Source organism: Colletes latitarsis, chromosome 8, assembly GCF_051014445.1.
Source record: "Colletes latitarsis isolate SP2378_abdomen chromosome 8, iyColLati1, whole genome shotgun sequence".
NCBI classification, from domain to species: Eukaryota; Metazoa; Arthropoda; class Insecta; order Hymenoptera; family Colletidae; genus Colletes; species Colletes latitarsis.
Window position 1 is genome coordinate 31,340,755 of NC_135141.1, and position 24,343 is coordinate 31,365,097.

General features: G+C 39.9%; 1 protein-coding gene across 1 annotated transcript in view; it reads left to right on the top strand.

Moving 5' to 3' along the window:
* The window catches only part of LOC143344282 (ras-related protein Rap-2a), a 31,470-nt gene extending 17,650 nt beyond the window's left edge, over nt 1-13,820 (top strand). Inside the window, exons 2-4 of the mRNA XM_076770168.1 lie at nt 9,348-9,458; nt 10,328-10,751; nt 11,487-13,820. Of these exons, the coding sequence (XP_076626283.1) occupies nt 9,364-9,458; nt 10,328-10,751; nt 11,487-11,786 (819 nt within the window). The 5' untranslated portion in view covers nt 9,348-9,363 and the 3' untranslated portion in view covers nt 11,787-13,820. The remainder of the gene's footprint in view (nt 1-9,347; nt 9,459-10,327; nt 10,752-11,486) is intronic.
* The last annotated feature ends 10,523 nt before the right edge of the window (nt 13,821-24,343 follow it).

Sequence of the window (24,343 nt, forward strand, 5' to 3'; positions counted from 1 at the left end):
CCGGAACTTGTGTATCAGTACCACAGAAAATTACAAAGTAGCCTGATTAGGCCTACCATCGACTATCTGTCAAACGATCGTTGAATCGATGCGACAAAAGGTATAAGCTAACGTGGGATCGTGCATATTTTCTGATCCCCAGTGTAGGCTCGTGCTTTGAATCGTATAAATTAAGCAGTGTTGTCGACAGAAAATTGATTGTAGATTTAGCCTAAAGGCATATTGAGCGCGGGGTGACTCAGGGTGACGCAGTGCAGCAACACGTTTCGCATTGCACACTGCACAGAACCGCAGTTTCTGCTTCGGTTCTCACGCATTTCGTCCCTCTCCGTTCGATAATTGTAATCGAAAAAAAATATACTAGAAATCCTAAGTAGTTATCGCTAAAAATAGTCACTGTTTCCCGTGCTGCAAAAACATAGAAAATCTATCTGGGTAAGTAAATATTTGCCGGAAAAAGCCAACGTAGGAATTCCCAGTGATCAACGAATCCGACGAAAATAAAATGTTTGCTGGCAAATATACAGAGACAACCACGCGCGCAAAGAAATATTTCATCGGTTAAATTGAATGTTTGCGACGTTTGTACTCGGTGCCTTCGAAATCTATCGAATCGGACACGGAAAACTGTGCCTGATCTATGAACACCACGCACTTTCTATGCTAATCAATCGCGTGAGTCACGCGACGATGTGCAATTGCACGGTAAAACCCCCGTTTACCGAACTGGGCGAAAAGGGAGCCCATTAAGTACCTCGTTAGTAAATGTCCATTAGCTCAAAATATTTGTGAAACGGTTACGAGACTCTGGACGTTACCTTTAATCCTACTCTGTGTTTCCCTGTTCTCGATCGACAGATTCTGCCTAAATCTCTCTGTACCCGTTCATTATTAAATTTCAATCTTCCTACGTCTCTAAGGATCCTAGTATTTCTGGTGACTGAATTTTGTTAAACGAGTTTACATACATCCGTGGGTAGGGTTAAATCCGAAATTAATTTGATAGGAGGTTTAGCGACACGGTGGCCGGTGGTTTAACCTGCGCTGAAACGCGTGGCTGTGCGAAGCGTCGACACGCGAACATCGCGCGTGTAAGTTCAAAGCGATGGGACACAAATGACCGAGTAAATTTCTACGCGTCGGTGCGTGTAACTAGAGGTGCGGGCGTGTGATCGCCCCGGTCGAGTCCAGTGTTGAACTAGGATCGGTCGGGTGGCGTGTGGGTGGAATGCGTGTGCGAGCAAAGTGGAGCAACGACCGGGACGGAAGTCAGTCGTCGGAACCGAGCGGCTCCATGCTGTCGGGTTTCGTCGTATTGCACCGATCCAGTTCATACGAGCAGAAGCAAGGGCGACGACGACGCCCGACGTCGACGTGCTGGGAACGCGATTCCCTCTTCTTTTCTCCCCTCTTACCCGGCCAGTCACGATCCCGACGTCCCGTCGCGGAAGAAACTCGACTCACGCCCCCTTTTTCTACCCTCTTTCTTATTTCGCCCATCGTCGACCCCGTCGCTCCCTCCACCCGCGCGTTATCGATATAGGGGAGACGTCACCTTTGGGATCGTCCCCGGTTTCTCCACGCGTTACGTCCGACGAAGGGTTGAATTGGACGTCGGACCCGGAATATGCCAGCCGAGTCAGCAACCGGAGAAAAATATCGTCCCGGAAAAACGAACGCGTCGCGAATCTGTCCCCTTGCTTGTCCGCCCCTTTCGTCCCCTTCTGTTGGATCGACTTACAATTTCACCTTTTTCGATCCTCGCTTTTTCACCGCCATGATTAATTGAGAGATGGGTTTTGGAAGTTTGCAACTGTGCCAGCACTTGGCGGAAGTTTCTTTCCGAGCGGTGCACGCTTGATAAGTTTCGCAACTTTCTTTCAAAGACGTACGTGGCCTGTCGTTAGTTAACAATTTACAATAGACGTTGGATGTTCCGTAAAAATATGCGAATAAAGAGCATGGCTGATTAAGCGGTCGAGTCACGTTCGGTCGTAGGATGCGTTTCAAATCTTAATTCGCTTGTATCTCTCAAACGGAACGTGCCGGAAGGCTCAAACATTTGCATAGGAGCTTATCTTGGATAGCAATTTCAGCCACGTTAAATGTTCAGCGTTTTAAAGGGGCGGATAAAAACAAGAATCATATTTTGACTTCCTGCTCGTCTTTATCCGATCTTTGCTCGTGTGATATTAAAATTCCCACAGTTTCAGGAGTAGAAAAATCCCGTCCCTGGTCTTTCGACGGTGCGTAGCGATTCGTGTAATCAATTGTTGCGTGAGGGTGATAAGTAGACTCGAATTGAAGGCGATCGATTATCGGTCGGGTCGCGCGAAGAGCCGAGAAACTGTCGCGAACTTGTTGCCTCTACCCTAGACGCGTAATTTACGAGGTTGAACGAGGTTCGTAAAAGCATTTTCCGCTAGGGCCGGGCGTTTATACCGTGTACATGTACCCACTACCGGCAAACACCTTTACGACGACAAATAACGCGAGATTTTGAGAAAGCTCATAGGACGGGAAGCCCTTTCGCGTTACGTAACAATTTCCAGCGATGCAGAAGAACGCTTTAACAGGGGATTTTACGAGCGTGTACCTTTCGTATTAGTTATACTCTTGAATATAGAAGGGTTGGTGTCGCGTGTACATCCATTAATATTTACTACAACGCCCTGGACTTAAAGCCTAATTCGTATTGTGCATCGAAGCGTTACACAAAAAACTCCATGTTCTGTATTTTTCTGGGGAAAGTGTACGAATACGAAAAAAAAAAAATAAATTTAATTTCTAAGGACAGGGTTCTTGAAATCTCGAATTCTCATAAAGCTACAATATCATTTGAATTTTCCTTAATTACGGAATAGCGGTATCGATACCACTACGTCAGAACGCTACCCCTATATGAATATGCTGTGAATATTCACGTGGCGGTTTGCAATTTCCTTAATTAAAAAAACGCTGGCCCGAGGCTGCAGCGACGCGGGATAATGGAGGCTATTTTCATTTCTTGACAAAAAGCTGGTAATGAGAGTCGGGGTCCTTTCTTCGTCAAATCTTAAATTATCAGGAATTCCTTAGAAGCTCCCGTTACCCGCGATGAAAGTGTCAAGAGCCAGCAATTAGAATAATTGCCAACGAAAAGGGACCTTTCGCTTTGAGGGCACCGACGCGAGAAAAAAACCACGACCGAGATATATGGTTATTAATTATAATTGACAGTACCCCATTTACGCTCCATAATCTTTCGATAAAAGGGTTGAAAAATTCCGATCCACGACAATGGTTGAGGCACGTGCCGCGTAAAGAAACGATAAATCGAGTAGGGGAATTAACTCGTAGAACTCTTACAGTCCCCGAAGAGCAATCGGAATTACTCGTACGGTTCGACATCCGGAAGCCATTGATGCCCCCGTGACCTGTTGTGCGGCGTCGTAAATCACGCATAGGGAGAATACCGTGGAATGAAATCCCCGAGAAGAAAAATCGGTGGTTCTCCTCGAGGTCCCCCAAACGTTTTCAATTCTCTTTCCAGCAAAAATCCAGCCGACCGTACTTTTCTCGACGTTCGATTGTTTCAAGCTGTACACGGTTCCTTTAAAATTCCCCGTTTTCACAATTCTGTAGCTCAAAGTAAGATACTTTTCATCTTTATAAATAAGACAACTTTTCATACGTACGATATTTACTTTTATTCGAATTCGTATACGAAATGTATTGACCTTAAATGTACGAGGCTTTGCAACGAGCACAGTCGTTGTGAAATCAGAATTTCTGTCGGAATTTCGTTATTCTTGATTTTCGTCTTGGTTTGAGCTACAGAATCCCACTGACCTAGTTTGCACCACGAGTTACGGACCACCGCAAGCTATATTTGTTTGTGTACAGCAGGCATGTCAAACTCGTTCTGACCCGAGGGCCATTTTGCACTCTGCTAAATTGTTACAGGCTCCGGACGTGTAATTGTTTTACGTCGATAATATTTTGAAGACAATACGCGAATAACGAGCGAAAATTTTACTAAACAAAGATCCGTCTCGAGTCCGAAACCCCGAGTATTTTCCTAATAATACCTAATTCGTCGAGATAGATGGAACGTAGGATCGATTCGACGTCGAATCGACGTTAACACGCCGTGACGTCCTTTATCGGAAAACAATCGGGCGACTTTTTCAGCGACCCGTTAACGCCGGCATTAACGCAGTCGTTGAATTTAATTAATGTCAGAGTACAACGCGTCGAGCGACGACGCGCGAAGGCTGCGCGTCATTTTGATCGAGGCACGGTCCGTACAAATTGTCGAGCTTTTCCCCTCCATTAATTACAAAATGCATAAAAATTTCGAAACGACGTCCAAGTCCCGCGTTATCGCGCTCCTGGCGAATTCGTACCGATAATACTTGCGCGAAATATTCCGCGTATTGACGGGCGAGAAAGAGGGCGGGATACGAGGAAACGCGTTTCGTCAAATTGACTATAAATCGCGGGGAGACGTTATCGCTACGCGGTGTGCCACTCGATAGGACGGAACGCCCACCCGCATCATTTTTTCGGATAATCTGAATATCGATCCGCAGTATATCACCCGCTTCCGCATAATTTTAGCCTCCCCGGCGATACCCGCACCGCATAAACAACGGGTCTACTAATCCTGACAAACAACGTTTCGTCGAACAACACTGTCCAAATAAATTTAAATCTTTCTTTTCGATTTCGTTGTTTTCAATTTATAAAGAAAACGCGATTTGAAACGAAAAAGATGGAGAACGTGCGTTTGATTTCTCAAGATCTTCCGAAACTAAATTCAAATTCCTAGCATTTTAATCCTTAAGTGGATTATTGAGGCCATCGCAAGTCTAAACTAATAATTGTTTGATACACGTGTTGATTTGTAATCGATAAGTGATCAGACACAAGAGAGATTTACGATTATATTCTGTCTAGTTACTCCTGACAATATGTAATCCTCTATTGGTTTATTATTTTTTAAACGCTTCGAAGGAAAGTTGTTAAGTAAAATAATTCCCTTGGGAGTCCACTTAAGGGTTAATTTTCACGATTTTTAAACGCCGGGGGCGGTCGAGTTTTATTTGCGGTTCCGTGTTTGGGTCGAGAAACTCTAGGATCGAAATTCCTATTGGACAGCGTGTAATCCGTTGAGCCACTCCCGGATACACACCTTTGAGAAACTTCTCGAAGCCATCGAGACGAAAAGATTTGCAGGAAGAAGCGAGAGCGGGATCCCGAAGAGGAACTCGTTCCCGAATTAGCTTAATACGGATTATTTCGAAAGGCAGGGGGTTTAGGGATGCACCTGATTACGCGAACAAAGCCGTAACGCTACCATCCCCTGATAAGTTTCGCTCTCGAGACTTCCTTCCATTTTCTGATCATTCAATTTCCATCCCGAACAGCGCGGTACAGAATTCGTTTCTCTCCTTTTACGGGTGGAACATCTTTGATCGTACCGCGGATAAGAAAGGATTAATCGATGGCAAAATTTACCCACGTTTCGCGTAAACGAGGATCGTAACGATAACTTTCGGGGAGATTACACATTTTCTTCCTCCACTTTCTCACATCGATGTACGTAATTTCGATAAAAGGTTTAAAAATAGCTAAATATATATAGTAATAATATAAATATTTTGCCTTTTCCCGAAGCGTCGCGGACTGCACGAACCGCGTCGCTAATAATAATCACGCTCGCCATTATTGGACATGTTTCCCAAAGAGCCGTAGAACAGTAATTACCAGCCTCCCGGGGGAACGATACCCGTTCCCCTATAGTTAATTGCGAATCATAACGCATTTATTAGCGCGCTTGATCGTCGCGTTTTCTAATCGAATCGCGCGAAGGGATCTGAATCGTTTAAAATCCGCGGAAAAGATCCACCCGGAGGGGAGTAGAGAGATTAAAAAATTCGCGATTTTCGTCGCGATGCGCGCGACAATCCGTTGGAAATAAATTCTCCAAGGAACTGGATTAAAAGTCGGACAAAGCGTTTCGATAGTTTATAGCAGCAATATCGCCGGGGAACCGTTGATCGATAACCCGCATCGATGCAGGTTCTTCGAGGCTTTACGAGGCAATAAACGCGGAGATTAAAACGTTCTTGTCGGTGTTGGCGAAATCGGTGAAATTTTACTTTATTATTTTGGTACCGATCGATCCAGAAACCCCGATAAACGCTTCGATAGCGAACGTTTCTCCGACAATCGGGACGTACGGTTCTTATCGCTGGCAGGGAATTCGTAAGACAAACATTAAGTATTAAACGCGGAGGGGGACATTAACAAGTGGCTGGCTCGAGGCGTAATTCATAATGGCCGGGGAAAAGCGAGGCACGCACCATTCGTCGCGAAGCTCTTTAATCCTCCAACGTACCGTGAAACTTCTCGACGACTTTCTCTGACTTTCCTTCAAAGTGCGTTACTCTAAATGCACGAGTTGCCACGATACACGCGGCGTCAAATTTTTAACCGACGCACAATAGCGTTTCCGTCGACGGAAAATAAAACCGGACGTTGACGCGAAACGGAAACACGCGCCTCCGTCGCGAGACACAATCGTGCATTTCGTAATTCGTAACCGAGATACGTCTTCTCCGTCCAGGAGTTTGCGGAAAATATACAACGAAATTTGATATTTTCCACGTATTCTCAAATGGAGACTCTCTACATAATAAATAAATGTCTCTCGACAATTTACACTTTGTTACCGTGGCTTCCAATTCAACTTCAGTGACAAATTCACGTTCGAGCCCATTTTTCAGTACATTGACGCAAAATTTGTGTAACGCATATTTCTTCTGGAGATAGTAATGTCTCGTACAGATTTATGGGTCCATAGAAACGGTATGGCTTTAATGTTGTTGCGCGATTTATAAGCACTTAAACAGAAGGGTCTCGAGGGGCAATTTTTTGCAAAAAGCTTCTCTTGCATGATCTTTATAACACAGTGGGCTAGACATAGCTATATAAAAAAGTAGTCTTCTATCTAGTCCAAAGATACAATCAAAAAAACCTAACTTGCTAATAAATATACCTCCATGAGTATTCCAAGAAACCTTCACGATGGCAAAATAATTATTTCTATCGAAGGTGAGATCGAAACCGACGTTGCACCTAGCTCGAAGGGTTCGATCAAAACATTCGTGGACGATATCGGCACCGTTTTCACACGGTTGCTTGGCAATTATCACGTCGCGCTATCGATCTCCGTAGTTCTGTTCTCGAAATGCGTACGTCTGGTGTCCCGTTGGTCTATGTGGAACACACGGTATCGCTTATCGCGATGGGAAAATGCGTTACGCGTCGACGTATCGATCCCGCTGCAAAACGTTCGCGGTAGCGAGTTTACGTGTTTATCCATGGGGAACATCGACAACCCCCGGTTGGCCAAGATTAGAGACTGTCACCACCTACGACCAAGAACAAAAGACCGCCCATCGGACGCTGATTCCGGCTTTTGCTCGATATTAAGCGATATTGCGGCCCCGCGAATCCGTCCAGAATCAAACGAGGACGAGAATCGCGATAAATCGCGACTCGGGTCTCTTTTTGGCGGCAGATTTACTAGTTCGAAGAGAGGAAAAAGTTCGCCCTGTTTCCCGGTCTAATGAATTTCCAGGAGATCCCTTTTTTACAGAATTCGCCCGTTTCCTAAATCGATTTGGATCTCCGAAAACAGCGAAAACAGCGACTTCGCGACGAGCGAGACCCACGAGAAACTTCCTTACGAGGATTGCGAATTTCCGATTGTTTCCTAATTGAACCTGAAACTGCTAAACGACTCTCACGCGTTACGATCTATGGAGCAGCCAAACTGGAAATTGGACATACTGCAATTTATCGCGAGACTCTTCCAACGAAACTTGTAACGTTGATCGAATTATAGAATGAAACGTACGTTTCCCTTGCACTTTATTTTCGTCGTTAATTTCCCGGCGAACGGACGACCGTTTCTTCCGAGATTTACGTAGTGAATAATTTTCTGCGCTCTTTGTAAATTCATACGATTTCCTCGATCGTCTACCCTAAAGAACTGCCATTCGCGCTTTAATCCCGGCTTAGCCCACGCGAGATTACAAATATATTAATCGATCCAAATAAATCTCGTTCGACGGAACTGCAAAATGTAATTCGCGAAAGTTGCCGAAGCGGACGAGTCACCGTCAGCTGGAGACGAGTAAATAATTCCTTTAATTCGACACTTCTTTGGCCGCAAAGTTCTTCGTTAAGCTAGTAATATTCCCGGTTGCACCGCGAGATTAGAGTCTTCCATTGCTTTAATCCCGCTTGCGGTAGCTTTCGCCTTTCGAGAGCGCGAAACAGAGGGATTTTTCGGAATTCTTTCCAACAACTTCGCTCGTCGGATTATTTTTAGCGTTTAAGCATCCGTAAAAAGAAAAACAAGTCTTACGAGACGTACTAGCATCGCTGCAGATATATATTCAAGACACCGAACCTGCGGACAAAGACAAATTCGATGTTTTGATCGTTTCCAAATGGCAAAAGATCCCTTAAATAGAGATTTGCTCAAGAAGCAGAAGAGTCTGCCAAGAAAGTTTTGTTCGTATCAATGTAGTAACGCTATTAAGCTCGGCAGACCGATCGATACGACATTCGACGCGTGTGGTTCGTCCAGCTTTATCAGTAGAAACGCGAATATCTATCTGTCTATCTGTAGGTGGATCAATCGGTTTCGTTGGTCACCGTTATCCGCCGCAAACTCGTCTCGCGTCAAACGTTCCAAAGTTTTAACGACCCGTTCGTACATCGGTCCTTAAAACCGCCCGATCCTCTCGATACCTTGCAATTTAAAAGAAAAATTATTTTCCATACAGACTCAACGTATCGCATCGATAAACTGGTTCCGAAACGTAATGGGCATGGTTACGGATAAAAAAGTCAAGAACAAACTATTCAATGGACGCGTTAACGCGTTGGAAAATTGTTATTGTCGGAGAAACGTTTCTTGGGGTAGTATCGAGGCGGACGCGTTCTCGAATGGCGGTGACGCACAAAGTAAAAGAGATCGCCTGTAACGTGATAGGGACGGTGTATCATCTCTCCTCTTTCATAACCTTTTTATATTTCGCGCACAAAAGAGCTGTAACCCCGCGCAGACACTGTAATAACTGTCGTCTTCTTCGGCCATTACTCGCGACCAGCTTCCAAAGGATCCGTTCGCGCCTCGTAAAAATTGTAAAAAAAAGAGAGAAAAGGGGATGTTTTAACGACGAATACTTCACGGTACCGGAGGACCGTTTTACCGCCCTTTACTTTTCGATTTTCTCTTTTACGTTCGACCGACAAGTCCTCTTTCACGAATTCCCGTTTTATAGAAATACCTGGGCACAAATGATGAAAGGTCGGCATCAGATCCGTCGCCGTTTCAGTCTACAACCATCGTCCTTGAAGGAGGGACAAGAAGATGGAACGACGAAGCACGCTAGGTAAGGAAACGTACACTCTGTAGTGTTTTTAAAGAATCTTTAGAATAGTAGAAATTCTACCAGTGTAAATCGAATTCAACGGGACTCGATAGAATTTTTTCTCGTCGGAGAATATCGCGAGTTTTCCATTCTTTGAAAGTTGCGTCAACCACCCCCGAGAAACGAACGAAACGCCTGGTAAAGGAAAAAAAAATGCATCGTTTCGCGGTACGCGAAACACATTCCGGCCATCAACCGTTAACTCTCTCTTTCGCCTTTTCTCTTTCCGGGTCGACCCTCCTCGTCCCTGGCCTCCTCTTGACTCGCTCTTAGGGCGGGCCCGAGCTTTAATTTTGCGGCGAGTCTTCGCAAAAAGGGAAGCTCGGCGCTCCTCCTTTGTGCAGCCGGTAATAACCGTGGCTGACTCCTTCTTGTAATAAGCGTGGATGATTACGAAGACGAAGATACTTAGAAACAGTTGTTATCTGGTGCATGCAAAAGCGAAGGAGCACAGGGAAGAGATATTCCAGGGAGTAATGGTGGCTCGAATTTAGGACACCCCCACACGAAACGAGTATTGAATAACGCGTGGCGTCGGTGAAAGAGATCGTTAGCGTTCATTGGCGCTATTCTCTTCGTCGGGCTGTTGTCCTCTTAAACGCAGGACACTTCGCGGGCTCTCTTATTTCTGCCGTCTGGCCTCGTTCGAGAAAAATCGACGATTTAGGGGGATCGAGGAACAATACGAAAAGATTTCCTACGTTTCCGTTCGCGATTTTGGTACGTCGCCGCGAGAGACTTGGCTCGTGTTCGCGGCGCCCGATTAAACCGCGAGCCCCGTCGGTGGAAACGTAGCTTTACTTTCCAATTTTCGATCGATCTGTTCCCAGAAACGAGGGACTATCGGAATCGGACAGCGGCGGCGGAAAACCGGCGGAAAGTTCCATCAGGCACAAGATCGTCGTGATGGGCGCCGCGAAGGTCGGGAAATCGGCCATCATAAATCAGTTCCTTTACAACACATTCACGCCCAAGTATAAGCGAACGGTGGAGGAAATGCATCACGGCGATTTCAACGTTTCCGGGATACAACTGACGCTGGACATCCTGGACACGTCCGGCTCGTACGAGTTCCCCGCCATGAGAGACCTCTCCATCAAGTCCGCGGACGCTTTTATACTCGTGTACGACGTAAACGACGCCAACACGTTCCTCGAGGTCGAGACTCTCAAGACGCAGATCTGCAGCACGAAGGGCGCGGTCCCGATCGTCGTCGTCGGCAACAAAGTCGACCTGGTCGACTCCAAGCAAGAGGTAAATACAGCGAAGAACAAAACTGAGCACTCGTAAACTAACTTCCATTTACGTTTCGATTGGAGAGACATCCGTAAATTAGAATCTAGAAATCAATGTTTCAAACCTATATCCAGTTTTAGAACGAATCGATCGCGAATAAAATTTGCCCGACTGTGTTGGACTTAAGAGGGGAGACTCGTGTGAAATGGTGAAACGAGAAGCGATATTTGACAATTTTTTTGCAGCATAAAGGTTCGATGAAACTTTCCGCCACTTTCCACGTATATTCTTTGACATTTCAAGATACAAATACTTTTCTTTTCGTTACGTTTTATCGACTTTGTGATAAAATAATAAATGTTATTCGACGATTGTTGATCGGCGTGCAGTCTAGCATTTCTTTCCTTTGATCTGTTGTTCATAATGGTACTACGCGTCGTATGAATTGAAATCCAAACAAACTGATTCTCGCGATAAATTTCTAATTCAATTATACGATAAACATAGTTCAAATAATTATTATTACGAAGGATTCATCGAAAGTTTCATCGAGCCCTCAAGCTGTAAAAAAATTGATCCTCAAGATTATATGTTAAAGAAAATAAATCCAGATGGGACAAATTGCGATAGTTTCTAATTGTCTAAGAACAAAGTCTCGATTTCGTGGACAATTTTAGAGATTAGGTCTGGCAGTCGACGCGTTAAGGGGCGCCATTTTGGTGAACGCCGGTATAAATTGAGTTTCTATCGCAGGTGGACCCCGAGAGCACCAGAGAGCTTGTCACGATGAAGTGGAAAAACGGATTCGTCGAAGTGTCGGCGAAGGATAACACCAACGTGTCTCTGGTGTTCAAAGAATTACTGATCCAGGCGAAGCTCAAGTACAATTTGAGCCCGGCGCTGCAACGCCGTCGACGACAGTCGTTGCCGCCGCCGCAACATTTAAATTCTCGCAGCAGCAGCGCCCACGTGCCGTCGCCGGCGCAACTGCAGCATTTGCAGCAGATCCGCAAGCGATCAGAGTCCAAGAGGAATTCCTGTATTCTCTCGTAAAGGAACCTCCCCCCCTCGATGCAACGTTTCTGCCGATTTCAACGAGAAACGGCGTCGATGGAACGAAGAGAGGAAAATGGGGAGGGGAACTATGCCCGTCGACGATTCAACAGGAATCGATCGACGTTCCCTGTTCGACAGCGATCGATCGTCGAACGGCTCTTCTCGAAGGAATTAGACGACCCAGAGACGTCCGAGGCGAAACGATAAAGCCGACTTTCCGTGGAACGCGGTAATTTCTTCTTCGATTGTTCCGAGAAACGAGGAGACTCGACGTTACGACCGTATCGGTATTCCACGATTTAACTTCTAGGGGAACTTTCATCGTAGAGGCGGCCTCCAATTCGATCCACGAGGAATTTTAACATTTCCTACGGGCGTTCGCGTACAATAAAGTTTTGTAGAACGAGTACACCTGTATTCGAGAAGGAACGATTTGTCCCTAGGAACTTCGCACGAGGGATTAGCACGAACGAAGAAGGATAACTTAATGTTCGTTGTTCTACTTGATACTCGATGTATCTGTTTCCGTCTTTGGCTAAAAAGAAACATTTCACGACTACGACGAATTTCTCCTTGGATATAATTCTTCCTTTTTTTTTATATATATAAAAGTCCATTTAAATTGTCTCTCGCGAAAAGAGTTACGATTATATTCCAACTACTGATTTAATACCGACATATTGTAAACGACCCGAAAACGGTGTATTCACCGGGTTCGACAACATTATTCCGAATTATAGAAACGTAGAATCCCATTTTTACAGGTGTTCCAAAGTATCCTATGGAAATATCCTATTTCAGGGTTGTCTCCCACTGCCCAGTCACTATCGTATTATCCATTACGAGCAAATGTCCAAAAAACGTTTTGTAAAGTATCGTTTACCAGTCGATTGAATTTGCATTAAACGATTGCTTGCGTATACGATTTATTTAAACGAGTCGTAACAACCACTGTATTCGTTAATTACAAAATAATCTATCTCTGAAGAGAAAGTATTGCAATGTATAAAACACGGTTCTCCCGTTTAAGCGAAATATCGAATTATTTGTCAATTACAATATATACAAATGTAAAATTATTGTACACGATTGCCTTGCCCCAGCCTGAGTTGCTGTAAATACAATAACGTTTGGGCAAAAACTAACTCTGTTCGATCGCAGATAGCTTTTTAAATAGCGTTTATTATGCGTGGCAAATATTTAAATAAACTGACGTGTATTTTGTAATTTCTGTTAATACTGTCGCACGATGTGTAGTAATGGCAATGCATCTATAAACGAACTTCAAGAAAACTTTGTGCAACGATTATTGATTTTAAGATTAGGTGCAGAATGTGTTATTTAAACTTATTAAACGATATGTAACGATGTAGTTCAAAAGAGTGTCATCTTTGTATTATTATACATATATACTATATAAATACTTCGTTATACATACAAAAAAAAAAAATATATATATATATATATACACTTCGTTAGAATAAATATAGAAAGTCTATGTAAATAACAGAACATTGTGATGTGGGTATCTCGTCGAATCGAAACCCACATTGGGTATAATTTTACATAAATATACATATAACTATGACAGTCACGGGCGTGTCCCGTTATCTACGTAATTAATGATTACGAAATATCGTACGTCACGATAAGAGAACAAATCTAACTGAATGTAAAACCGCGTTCGAGCGTAAACTTCCCGACTGTTCGAAAATCTACATGTATAGCCGATATCTTTGCTGAATTACGCATTTACCTGAACTTGCAAATCACGTTAATCGGTGTCACTTAGATTTAATGATTCAACTTAGATTCAACAAACAATCAAATATGCAAATCCAAAATTTAACACGCGAATATTAGAATTTACCATACACGAAACTTGTCAAGCCACACACAACGCGACTGTAACTATTTCTAGCTTAGTTCCAGATAAAAATATGTGGTAACAAAATACAAGTAGTGTAAGACCCTCGACTTTGTATCATTGCATTACCAGGAATTAAATAAAAGGCGTGTGTCATAGTCAACTTCCACGAAAACTGCTCTCGTTTCGCTCTCCTATTCACCTAAATCCTGATACGATTCATTTTGACTATTTGAGAAATAATTATTTGTTTCGATAGTTTCTCTCAATTCCAAATTTAGTAATAGGGAAAAAATATTGTTTGCAATATTTGGCTATATATCTCGTCTTTGATAACACCAAATCCCACAAAATGAAATACCCACTCCATCTATGCTCGAATATCTTCTTCAACGTCAGTCGCAAACTTATTTACCTCTGTCAGATAATATAACCACACAAGGTAAGGAAAATACCCTATTTCTGTGTCACCCACTACATTACCGACAGGCCATAAAAAGCGATCATGGCGCTTTCTATGGTGGGAAATGAAATTACAAGAATTCTTTCTTTAACGGAACGAAAGCTGTACGATCCAGAGTTGGGCATCGATCGATTGATTTCTAAACTATAACGCTATCAATTATGAGAATTAAAACCAAGATTTGATAAACGATCGAAGAATTGATCGCTCTGAATCAGATGAAGAAGCTAAACTACACGAGGAATATCGCAGCCATTAGCTCACATTATTTACTATGTAATTAATTATTAAATAATTATATTATACAGTAACAAGCGATGAAATTAATTACATAGTAAATAATATGACCCAGGTCTCACCACGCGGAGGTTGCTGCGAATGGAGACCCACCCTAGCCCCGCCCCAACCACCCAACCTTTGGCGAGGAATCCTAACTAACAGATTTGGATATTTTCTTTTATGAGAAAAGCTATCTAAATTCGAATCACAAAGGAAGAGTTTACTGAAGAGTTGTCTGATCAACAGACCAAAAAACCTAACAAAATCGCGATACATGTGAGACAGTCCACCACATGTTTTCTGGAAACGAAATATGAGTGTTGCAACAACACGTAGGAAACCAGACTATTAAAATACCAATATGCATCTTGATATTAATTGCTCCAATTCAAATGGATGGATTATATGTTGATAGTGCCTCACAAGACACTGGGAAACGAAGTAGGAAAGTGCAACTGCACGTATGAACCTTGTTTAGTAGAATACCAATGTGCACCTTAATAGCAATTGCTCCTACCTAAACGTACGTTTTTACTTCTGTATTACTTATTACGATACCCCAGCGATCGCATATTTACTTTACAATCTATATACATTTGTGCTTAATTCTAACGCAACGCAATCTGCAGAAACACGAAGATATTTTCTTCTTGGCGTCTTCGTTAATCCCACGATGATTTGCTAAAACATACACTCATACACAATAGATAGAAATCACATAAAATAGAAAAATACGAGAAGATATTTTCTGTTTCTTCTCTTTGTTGATCCCACGATGTTTTCCTGAAACATAAATTCAGATAATAAATAACTGTATGAAATAGTTGCTTCCCTAAGAACGATCCAGTTTGAATCCCATACGTTGTAGTAATTTTGACCATTAATTACTTCGAATTCATATTGAATCTTCCTCTTCGTATTCCATTCATCTATGCTTCTATACTCTGTAAGAAGAACTTGCTCAAAGGATTAGTAAGCTGAAATAAAAATGTATTAGCGGACCCGAAAACAATAATTATGTACTAGTACAATTGATATAAAATTAATATTTGAATCAGATTTTCCACGAGCAAAAATTTACGTTACAAAATTTGGAAACATAAATATTACGTAATCGAAATTTAATGAAAAGTTAATTTTATTTCAGTGTTAAGATAAATACCGAATAAATTTCATTCCTGATATAATAAGACGTATGTAGTGCAATAATTATATTTTACTGTATCGAAAACTAAATTAGATTCATAGAAAAAAACCAATAACGAACACAGATGTCGATTCAACGCGGAAATTATCTCTCAATATGAAATATCGAACTGGAATTTGCATACCCTTTTAATGCAAGCATTTTATTTTACATCGATTCAAACAATGATCGCGGACAAACTTTAATTTATGCAAAGTATTCTGAATATTTATAAAAAAAAATTCACTATTTATAAATAAATATTACGGTTGAATGAAATCTATGATCAATTTAATCATAATATATCATTTTTACATGCATCGCAAATTTGTGACAAAAATGTATTCGTTAAAAGTACAGATATTTACGCGTTACGAATAATAAAACATTTCGTTCATGTACAACAATCTTTTCGAGCAGTATTTCCATTGATAAAAAGAAGATATATTACACATAATTAAACGTCCACTCATAAATTGAAAAAACAACCCGCGAGTGGACCATTGTTTCTTTCGCAACTCTAATTTAGAAAATAGAAAAGTATACGCGAGTGGTGCTTGTTGTTCGAAAAAATGAACCACACAGGGTTGCTTTATTAATTATATCGCGTGCACCCATGTTAAATAATACGCAACACTAATTTAGATAATAACGTTGAGCCTTCTGAGGCTTTGTAGAACAGCAGCTTCTTCGTGATGATCTTGAGGCAGTGGCCAGCGACAAATTTTGGGCAATGAATCGCAACTCTAATCAATAAAAACGCGATAAATCAATATCGCAACGCTAATTTATAATAGAAAAATTCCAAACGCGATTTGTAATAATAAAAACAACCGCGAATTGTGATTGCTCGCAACACTACCCTGAAAAGCAAGCGCGAAAAATAGTAATTCGCAACGCTAAGAGCAAACCGATCATTCGCAACACTATTCTTAAATAACAATAAAAGCAATCGCGTATTGAATTCGCGACACTACCCTGAAAAGGAAACGCGAAAAATAGAAAGTCGCAACTCTATAAGCAAACGCGATTATTGTGCATTCGCAACTCTATTTTTAGTGAAAATATTATACTTATATCTCGCAACTCTAATAAAAATCGCGTTTTGCCCAAAACTGCTAGATTTGATGCTGGTGTCTTCCGTATAGATGCAAATACACATGCATAAAATAAACTATCTACTGCAAACTACTATTAACTACAGTGGCAGATGTTGGGATAAAGTTAGATGTTTTAAATATCGCAACACTACGGGGCAAACAACGCGATAAATCAACAATCGCAACGCTAATTTATAATAGAAAAATTTCAAACGCGATTTGCAACAATAAAAGCAACCGCGAATGGTAATTAATCGCAACGCTACCCTGAAAAGCAAACGCGAAAAATAGTAATACGCAACTCTAATTGCAATCGCGTTTACTAATAATTCGCAACGTTACTTTAAAGCAAACTCCCGGTGCCTAAGTTTGCATAAAAGAAACGCGAATCGTGTTTAGAAGCAACGCTAACATGTCAACGCGATAAATGTTTATTCGCAACTCTACGAACAAACGCGAATATTTTATATTATTCGCAACTCTAACTTTAATCAAGGGAATCATGGTACATGTGAATGCACATGTACTGGCCACAAAATATACTAACTACTTCTAATACTACAATCGGGGAAGAATTTTGGCATTGAAAGAATCGCAACGCTAAGTAAAATATCGCACGATGAATCAGTATCGCAACGCTAATTTATAATGTGAAAATTGCAAACGCGGTTGATGTCCATTATATGTACAAAAGAGTGAAAAAGCAACGCGAGTCGTGATTGTTCGCAACACTACCCTGAAAAGCAAACGCGAAAAATAGCGATTCGCAACTCTGATATCAATCGCGTTTATGAATTGTTCGCTACGCTATTTTTAAAGCAAACTACCGGTACCTAGGTTTGCACAAAAACAATCGCGAGATGGTAATTATTCGCGACACTACCCTGAAAAGGAAACGCGAAAAGTAGGAATTCGCAACTCTAAAGCCAACGCGATTATCGTATATTCGCAACTCTATGAATATATAACGAAAAAAGTTATTAACACATTGACTATCATGTTTAAATATGTTCGATGATATTTTATAATTATATTGAAAATATTAGAATTCGTTTAAAGTATTATTAAAGAATTAATACAAGTTTGAAATGACAGTGAACGTGTTAATATTCATATTTAAAACGCGAGTTGCCCTGATGGCTGGCATGTATGGTGCAATCATCTACAAAAAGTAGATGCATACATGAGCCAGCCAACAGAATGTAGGGGATGATTGGCATGTATGGTGCAATCATGTACAAAGTACATGCATACGTGAGCCAATGAAAGAAACAAACTACAAAACTACTGACGAGATAAAGTGACAAAGTAGTAACAATAATGACTTTCCATCCTCATCCGAGGATGAAGATGAAAAGCCATTTGTTGCAGCCCACTCTTAAAACAATTTGTCAGGGCCTCTTCAACTCCATCGAGTCTTTTCTTTTCTTCGGCGGTCCTGCCGATGTCTGAAACTTACTTAAGACTGGGCTCGAGATTTCGTGCAATACGCAGTCTTCCAACAATATACGAATTGTTGGTCGAGCATACGTGGTGAATCTCGAGCGGGACGAGCGTTTCGTAAGGGACCTAATCGCGACCGCGAGCGCGAGAGAGCGACTTTAAGAGTCGCGCGATTCGAGGAGTCGAAACTAAAGCTAAAACAAACAGCATACACCGTTTGAATCAGCAACATTTCTACTCTCGAGATCGTAACTACAGAAACAGAACTGCCACGCGAAAACGCGCCTACCCGAATAACTAATGTGACAGCCCTGCCCTGGCCCTACCTACTTACATTTAACACACATACCAGAAAGGAAGTTACCTACCTACCTAACCCTATATTTAAAAAATAGCAAAACTCATTCTCGCAAACAAACACTCCACGGTTCTCATTCTGAATGTCCGGGCGCGACCTAAACTAGAGAGGACTCCCCGGGGTTCCTCCGACACCCGGACATAACACTACATTCATACTCTAAATGTACGTACCATTTCCTGAAACCGACTGACAAAGGACTAGTGATCTTTGCGTATTTTTATTATATAGAAAAACATTTTATGTGTTTGAATCTGAAGAATATAGTCTTTAATAAAATATATTGTACGCATGTATAATTATGCAAGATTGAAAAATATTAAGATTTAAATCCATTAAGATCAATAGTTTTCAAATAAATGGTAAATTGAAATTTCATGTTATTATTGATAAAAATCTAATGTTATAAAATTCTGCATGTGAATTACAATTATAAAAACATCTGAAACGACGCACTACCACAACCTAACCACAACACACAATGTGGATAGTACGTCGCGCACGATTCACTAGCCAATGTCAATCGTCAATTTTTATTATGAATTGTTATAATCTAAGTCATCGTGCCCGTTACCTTCGCTCATGCAAGTAGCACCTGGGCGTGTGCATGAACTTGGGCAACGAACACGGAAAGATTAATCTGAAAATCCTAACTAGAAACATTGGTTAATTAAATGTGGCTAAACGGTATTTATTATTTAATTTTAAATCAAAGTGACTCGACTTGTTATATCAAATATATCAAGGACAAAATACTTTAATATTGAAAAATATTATTATTCAAGAAAATTATTATGTTTCTAATTTAATTATGCGAGACAACAGACTTTAAGATTTTATAATTTACTTTAAAATTGAATTGATTTATTTGAAAATTGAAATAATTGAAATTTAATAAATAAAATTATTTAAAAAATTCAACAATCCATAATCGATTCTGTCGTCAAAGTAAATTTCTAAAAAGATGAAACTAGTAAACAATACATGTTACTTTGACTCAAAAATCGATCAGTCGCGAAATGTCTTCTTGCACATAAAATACATTAAATACGAACAATATTTAAGAATTATATTAATGTTATCAAAATTACTATATGTTATAGTAATTAATATTTATATTTTCCATCAAATGATCAATATGTTTTCATAATATATCAATTTATATTCTATTCAATCTATAATTCATACAAAGTTAATGAAAATCAAATTCTATACAAATTTTATAATAATGAAATTATATAATATATATTTGTAACATTGAAAAACGCGAGTGCAAGAAGACTCTAGCCTGCACTAAAGAATATGACAATTTTGTTACTACTCACGGGTATTTTTCATACCCGTGGTCACTTGACTCGTCAAAAATATTAAATATACAACTGGTCACCCGTGTTGATTTGGATCTTTCATCCTACAACATGGTTGGGGACCAGAGGAACATAAATGCATGCAACTCACTCAATTGTAGAATGTAAATATGCCCGGGTGACGATGTTGGCCACTGGAAGTCATCAGAGAAGTCAGTCCTGCTGGTTTCCAGGATGAGGCTGTAAGAAAACTGTAAGAAAACAATTTGAATCTATTGTCAAAACTGTAGAGATTTTTAATTAAAAATTTGAATGTTTTGAAATTTATACTTACATTGTTTGCTTGTGGAGCACCGCCCAATACTCCTATTCAGTAATGCACTGATTCTAATACCGCAAACGAGTTTTAATTTCAAATGAAAAGAAATTATTGTGTTTATTACAAGGTATTAAATTAATTTATCACGACCGAGGATTGAAAACGGCGAACAAATGAATCTATTCTCGCGATTCAGAAAACAAGGAGAGCCACGATGCTCTGGAAATACTTAAAAATTGCGTCAGAAACACTGCTTCTACTGTCGCGTTTGCCTAACATGTAAACGACCAGGGTCACTTTGCCCTGGAAAACAAACTGTTGCTACGCAGCAAACACTGATTCTACCGGCCGCCTTGCGCGCGGCCAACAAAGCTGGAAAAGAATGCTGAAAATAAAGGTGAAATAGGATACAAGAAATACAATGAGCACACGTGTGCCTCTCCTACTGGTTTTATCTTCTTCTACCTTATTCGATATTCATCAACAGAAATACTGCTTTATTTAGAATTGCGTATATAGTTTGTCGTGACAACATATAAAATATTATTCAAGAAAATAATTACTTTAAAGTAATTATTCAATTTATAAATGTAATATCACTAACTTTCACAGTTAAAATTGTAAGAATGATTATATTTATTTTATCGAATGTTTGAATACCTCGTAATTTTTATATATATTCTGAAATTTACAAAAATTAAAGTTCAATGACTATTTATGCTTGAATAGCATATTCCAAGTACGTAGTTTCTACATTTTCTTAAAACCTGCATTGAAATATGTATGCAAATTGCAATTAACAACAATTCATAAAGACAGAATTGTACACAATCAATTAAATAAATAATACTCGCGATCATAATACAGTTAAATATAAATCATTCAAATTTACCGTTAATGTAAAAAATAGATAAAAGTATATAAATATCAATTCCAATTTAATTTGCTACTTCATCGAAATTGATTATAAAGCAAATTAAAAAATGATTTATTTAATCTCAATCATTTAATCTGAACACTGATATTATCATTCTTCCAACAAATAATTACTCGATAAAATGTTAAAAATATATGAAGAATGTAAAATATGTAAAGAATGTATATACCAATACTTATTAGACCATTTGAAGATGACGCCATTTGAAAATTTCCAAATGTAATGGCGTTGATTCCATGTCGTTAGCTTGCCTCGTATTTGAATTTCAATGAGAGACTGCGACAGAAATAAAATACAAATGAAGATCAAATGCATCACAATAAACATATCTAATCATAATTAAGCAATAATTAAACTCGAAATAATACATAGAAGAGTTTTTAAAGAGATATAATAAATCGACGCCAGTTAAATATCGAAGAAAACGTTCGAAATACGATTCACTTTTTCTCATAATTCGAACTTAATTTATTATAGAAACGTATTAATAAACAAAACGACTAAACAAAAGCAGCACCGTTAGAGAGTAAACGCGAGTAATAATAATGGGGAGATATCAAAAAGTTCGAAATACGTACCTCGTTGGTCGTGAGACGCCGACACGTTTCACCCCGTTAACTTTTACAATCGTAATGGCGACCGCTCGCTACCCAGCATCACTCGCGAATTAGTTGGGAGAAGGGGGGGGCGCCACCGATGATTCCCGAAGCTTCCATTTTAAAACGAAATTCCATGACTTCGAATTTCAGAGACAGTAACAGAAATAAAATACAAATTAAAGGCAAATGCATTAGAGTAAATATAATTAAATGATAAATGAACTTGAAATAATATGTATAGAATATGTAATTTCGTTTAGAGAAATATAAAGAACCGACGCCGGTCGGCTATCGAAAGAAACGTGCGAAATACGATTCAACTTTTCTCACAATTCCGACTCGATTTATGGTAGAAATGTATTAATTTTAAACGAAAGCATCGTTAAAAGTGAACGTGAGTAGTAATAAAGGAAATAGCGGGTTAGAAATGCTCACCTCGGTCGCGGAAAAAGTCTCGACACGTTCAGACACGTCTTACCCCGCTAACTTTTACAATCGTAATGGCGACCGCTCGCTACCCAGCATCACTCGCGAATTAGTTGGGAGAAGGGGGGGGCGCCACCGATGATTCCCGAAGCTTCCATTTTAAAACGAAATTCCATGACTTTGAATTTCAGAGACAGTAACAGAAATAAAATACAAAATAAAGGCAAATGCATTACAGTAAATATAATTAAATGATAAATGAACTTGAAATAATATGTATAGAATATGTAATTTCGTTTAGAGAAATATAAAGGACCGACGCCGGTCAGCTATCGAAAGAAACGTGCGAAATACGATTCAACTTTTCTCACAATTCCGACTCGATTTATGGTAGAAATGTATTACTTTTAAACGCAAGCATCGTTAAAAGTGAACGCGAGTAGTAATAGAGGAAATAGCGGGTTAGAAATGCTCACCTCGGTCGCGGAACAAGTCTCGACACGTCTTACCCCGCCGATTTTTACAATAGTAATGGCGACTGCTCGCTGTACCCAGCATCACTCGCGAATTAGTTGGGAGAAGGGGGGGGCGCCACCGATGATTCCCGAAGCTTCCATTTTAAAACGAAATTCCATGACTTTGAATTTCAGAGACAGTAACAGAAATAAAATACAAAATAAAAGCAAATGCATTACAGTAAATATAATTAAATGATAAATGAACTTGAAATAATATGTATAGAATATGTAATTTCGTTTAGAGAAATATAAAGAACCGACGCCGGTCGGCTATCGAAAGAAACGTGCGAAATACGATTCAACTTTTCTCACAATTCCGACTCGATTTATGGTAGAAATGTATTAATTTTAAACGAAAGCATCGTTAAAAGTGAACGCGAGTAGTAATAGAGGAAATAGCGGGTTAGAAATGCTCACCTCGGTCGCGGAACAAGTCTCGACACGTTCAGACACGTCTTACCCCGCCGATTTTTACAATAGTAATGGCGATTGCTCGCTGTACCCAGCATCACTCGCGAATTAGTTGGGAGAAGGGGGGGCGCCACCGATGATTCCCGAAGCTTGTATTTCGAAACTTGGTTAATTCACGAAATAACGGATGCCTTAGGTAGAAACCGCGGATACAAAAGAAAAAGAACGAAAATAAGCCTACGTCCTAGAACAAAGTAAATACCTTGACTGTAGAACCATATTGATGGATGAAAAGATTCTTGAATTGATTCACATTATTCACTTCGACGATTATACCTAAGTAATTACGAATCACAAAGTTACATTTTTTACGCATAGAGTGCGTACGTGACACGACGAACGTTTCCATTCGATTATCGATCAAAGAATTTTTGTTCTTCCAACAAAACACAATAAAATGATTGTCAAAGACAGTTTAATACAGAATCTGATCAAAAATTGATTCTTCTTCCGGCAGAGTATTCAACAATTGTCAAAAAGTAATATGGTACGTATTTTATGAAAATTCAGTCGTTGTTTACAATCGATAATCGATTGTAACGTTAGAATATCGCGAAACTGTCGACACTTCCTGTTCCGTAGCACTCACCGTATCTAACTCACACGTTTTGGAATAAATAGATCGATTATAAATAATAGTTTAATGACTAATTACTTGTTGTTTGCACCACCGATTCAATGCGAGGTTGGGTTCGAACGAACCGAAATACTGATCACGTAAACAACTAATGGTGTTACAGCGCACTCTGTTCTTAAAGACAATGACTCCATGAATCATATTTAACTCGTTCATCGACGTCGGTAACGTTAGCAAATTCACGAATTTTACTTCTCATGCAATATCGATAAAAGTATTGATAAAAAATTAATTACGCATTGCACAATCGTATGGTTCTAAAGTCAAGATACAAGTTTAATATTTTCAACTTTATATATTTATAAACAACCACAGACGAGGTATACAAGTAGACCTTACATCCAATGTATTTTTCCGGCCCATTTTTCTGGGGCTCTAGAGCCCCATTACTATTTTTATGTCACTCGCAACATTACCAACAGATTACAGAAATGAATACAAGGGGAAATGAGACAGAAAATGAAATTACAAAAACGTTTCTGGCCACATAATGTGTGGCCAGGAATAAATGATGATTAAAATGATGATTAAATTGCTTCATGTAAATTACTGATTATTACAATTAACAGATATAATAGTTCTTTTATCACTTATCTTTATTGTGGACTTCCCATTTAAAAATCGCGGGTTTCGAGTGACCTAGA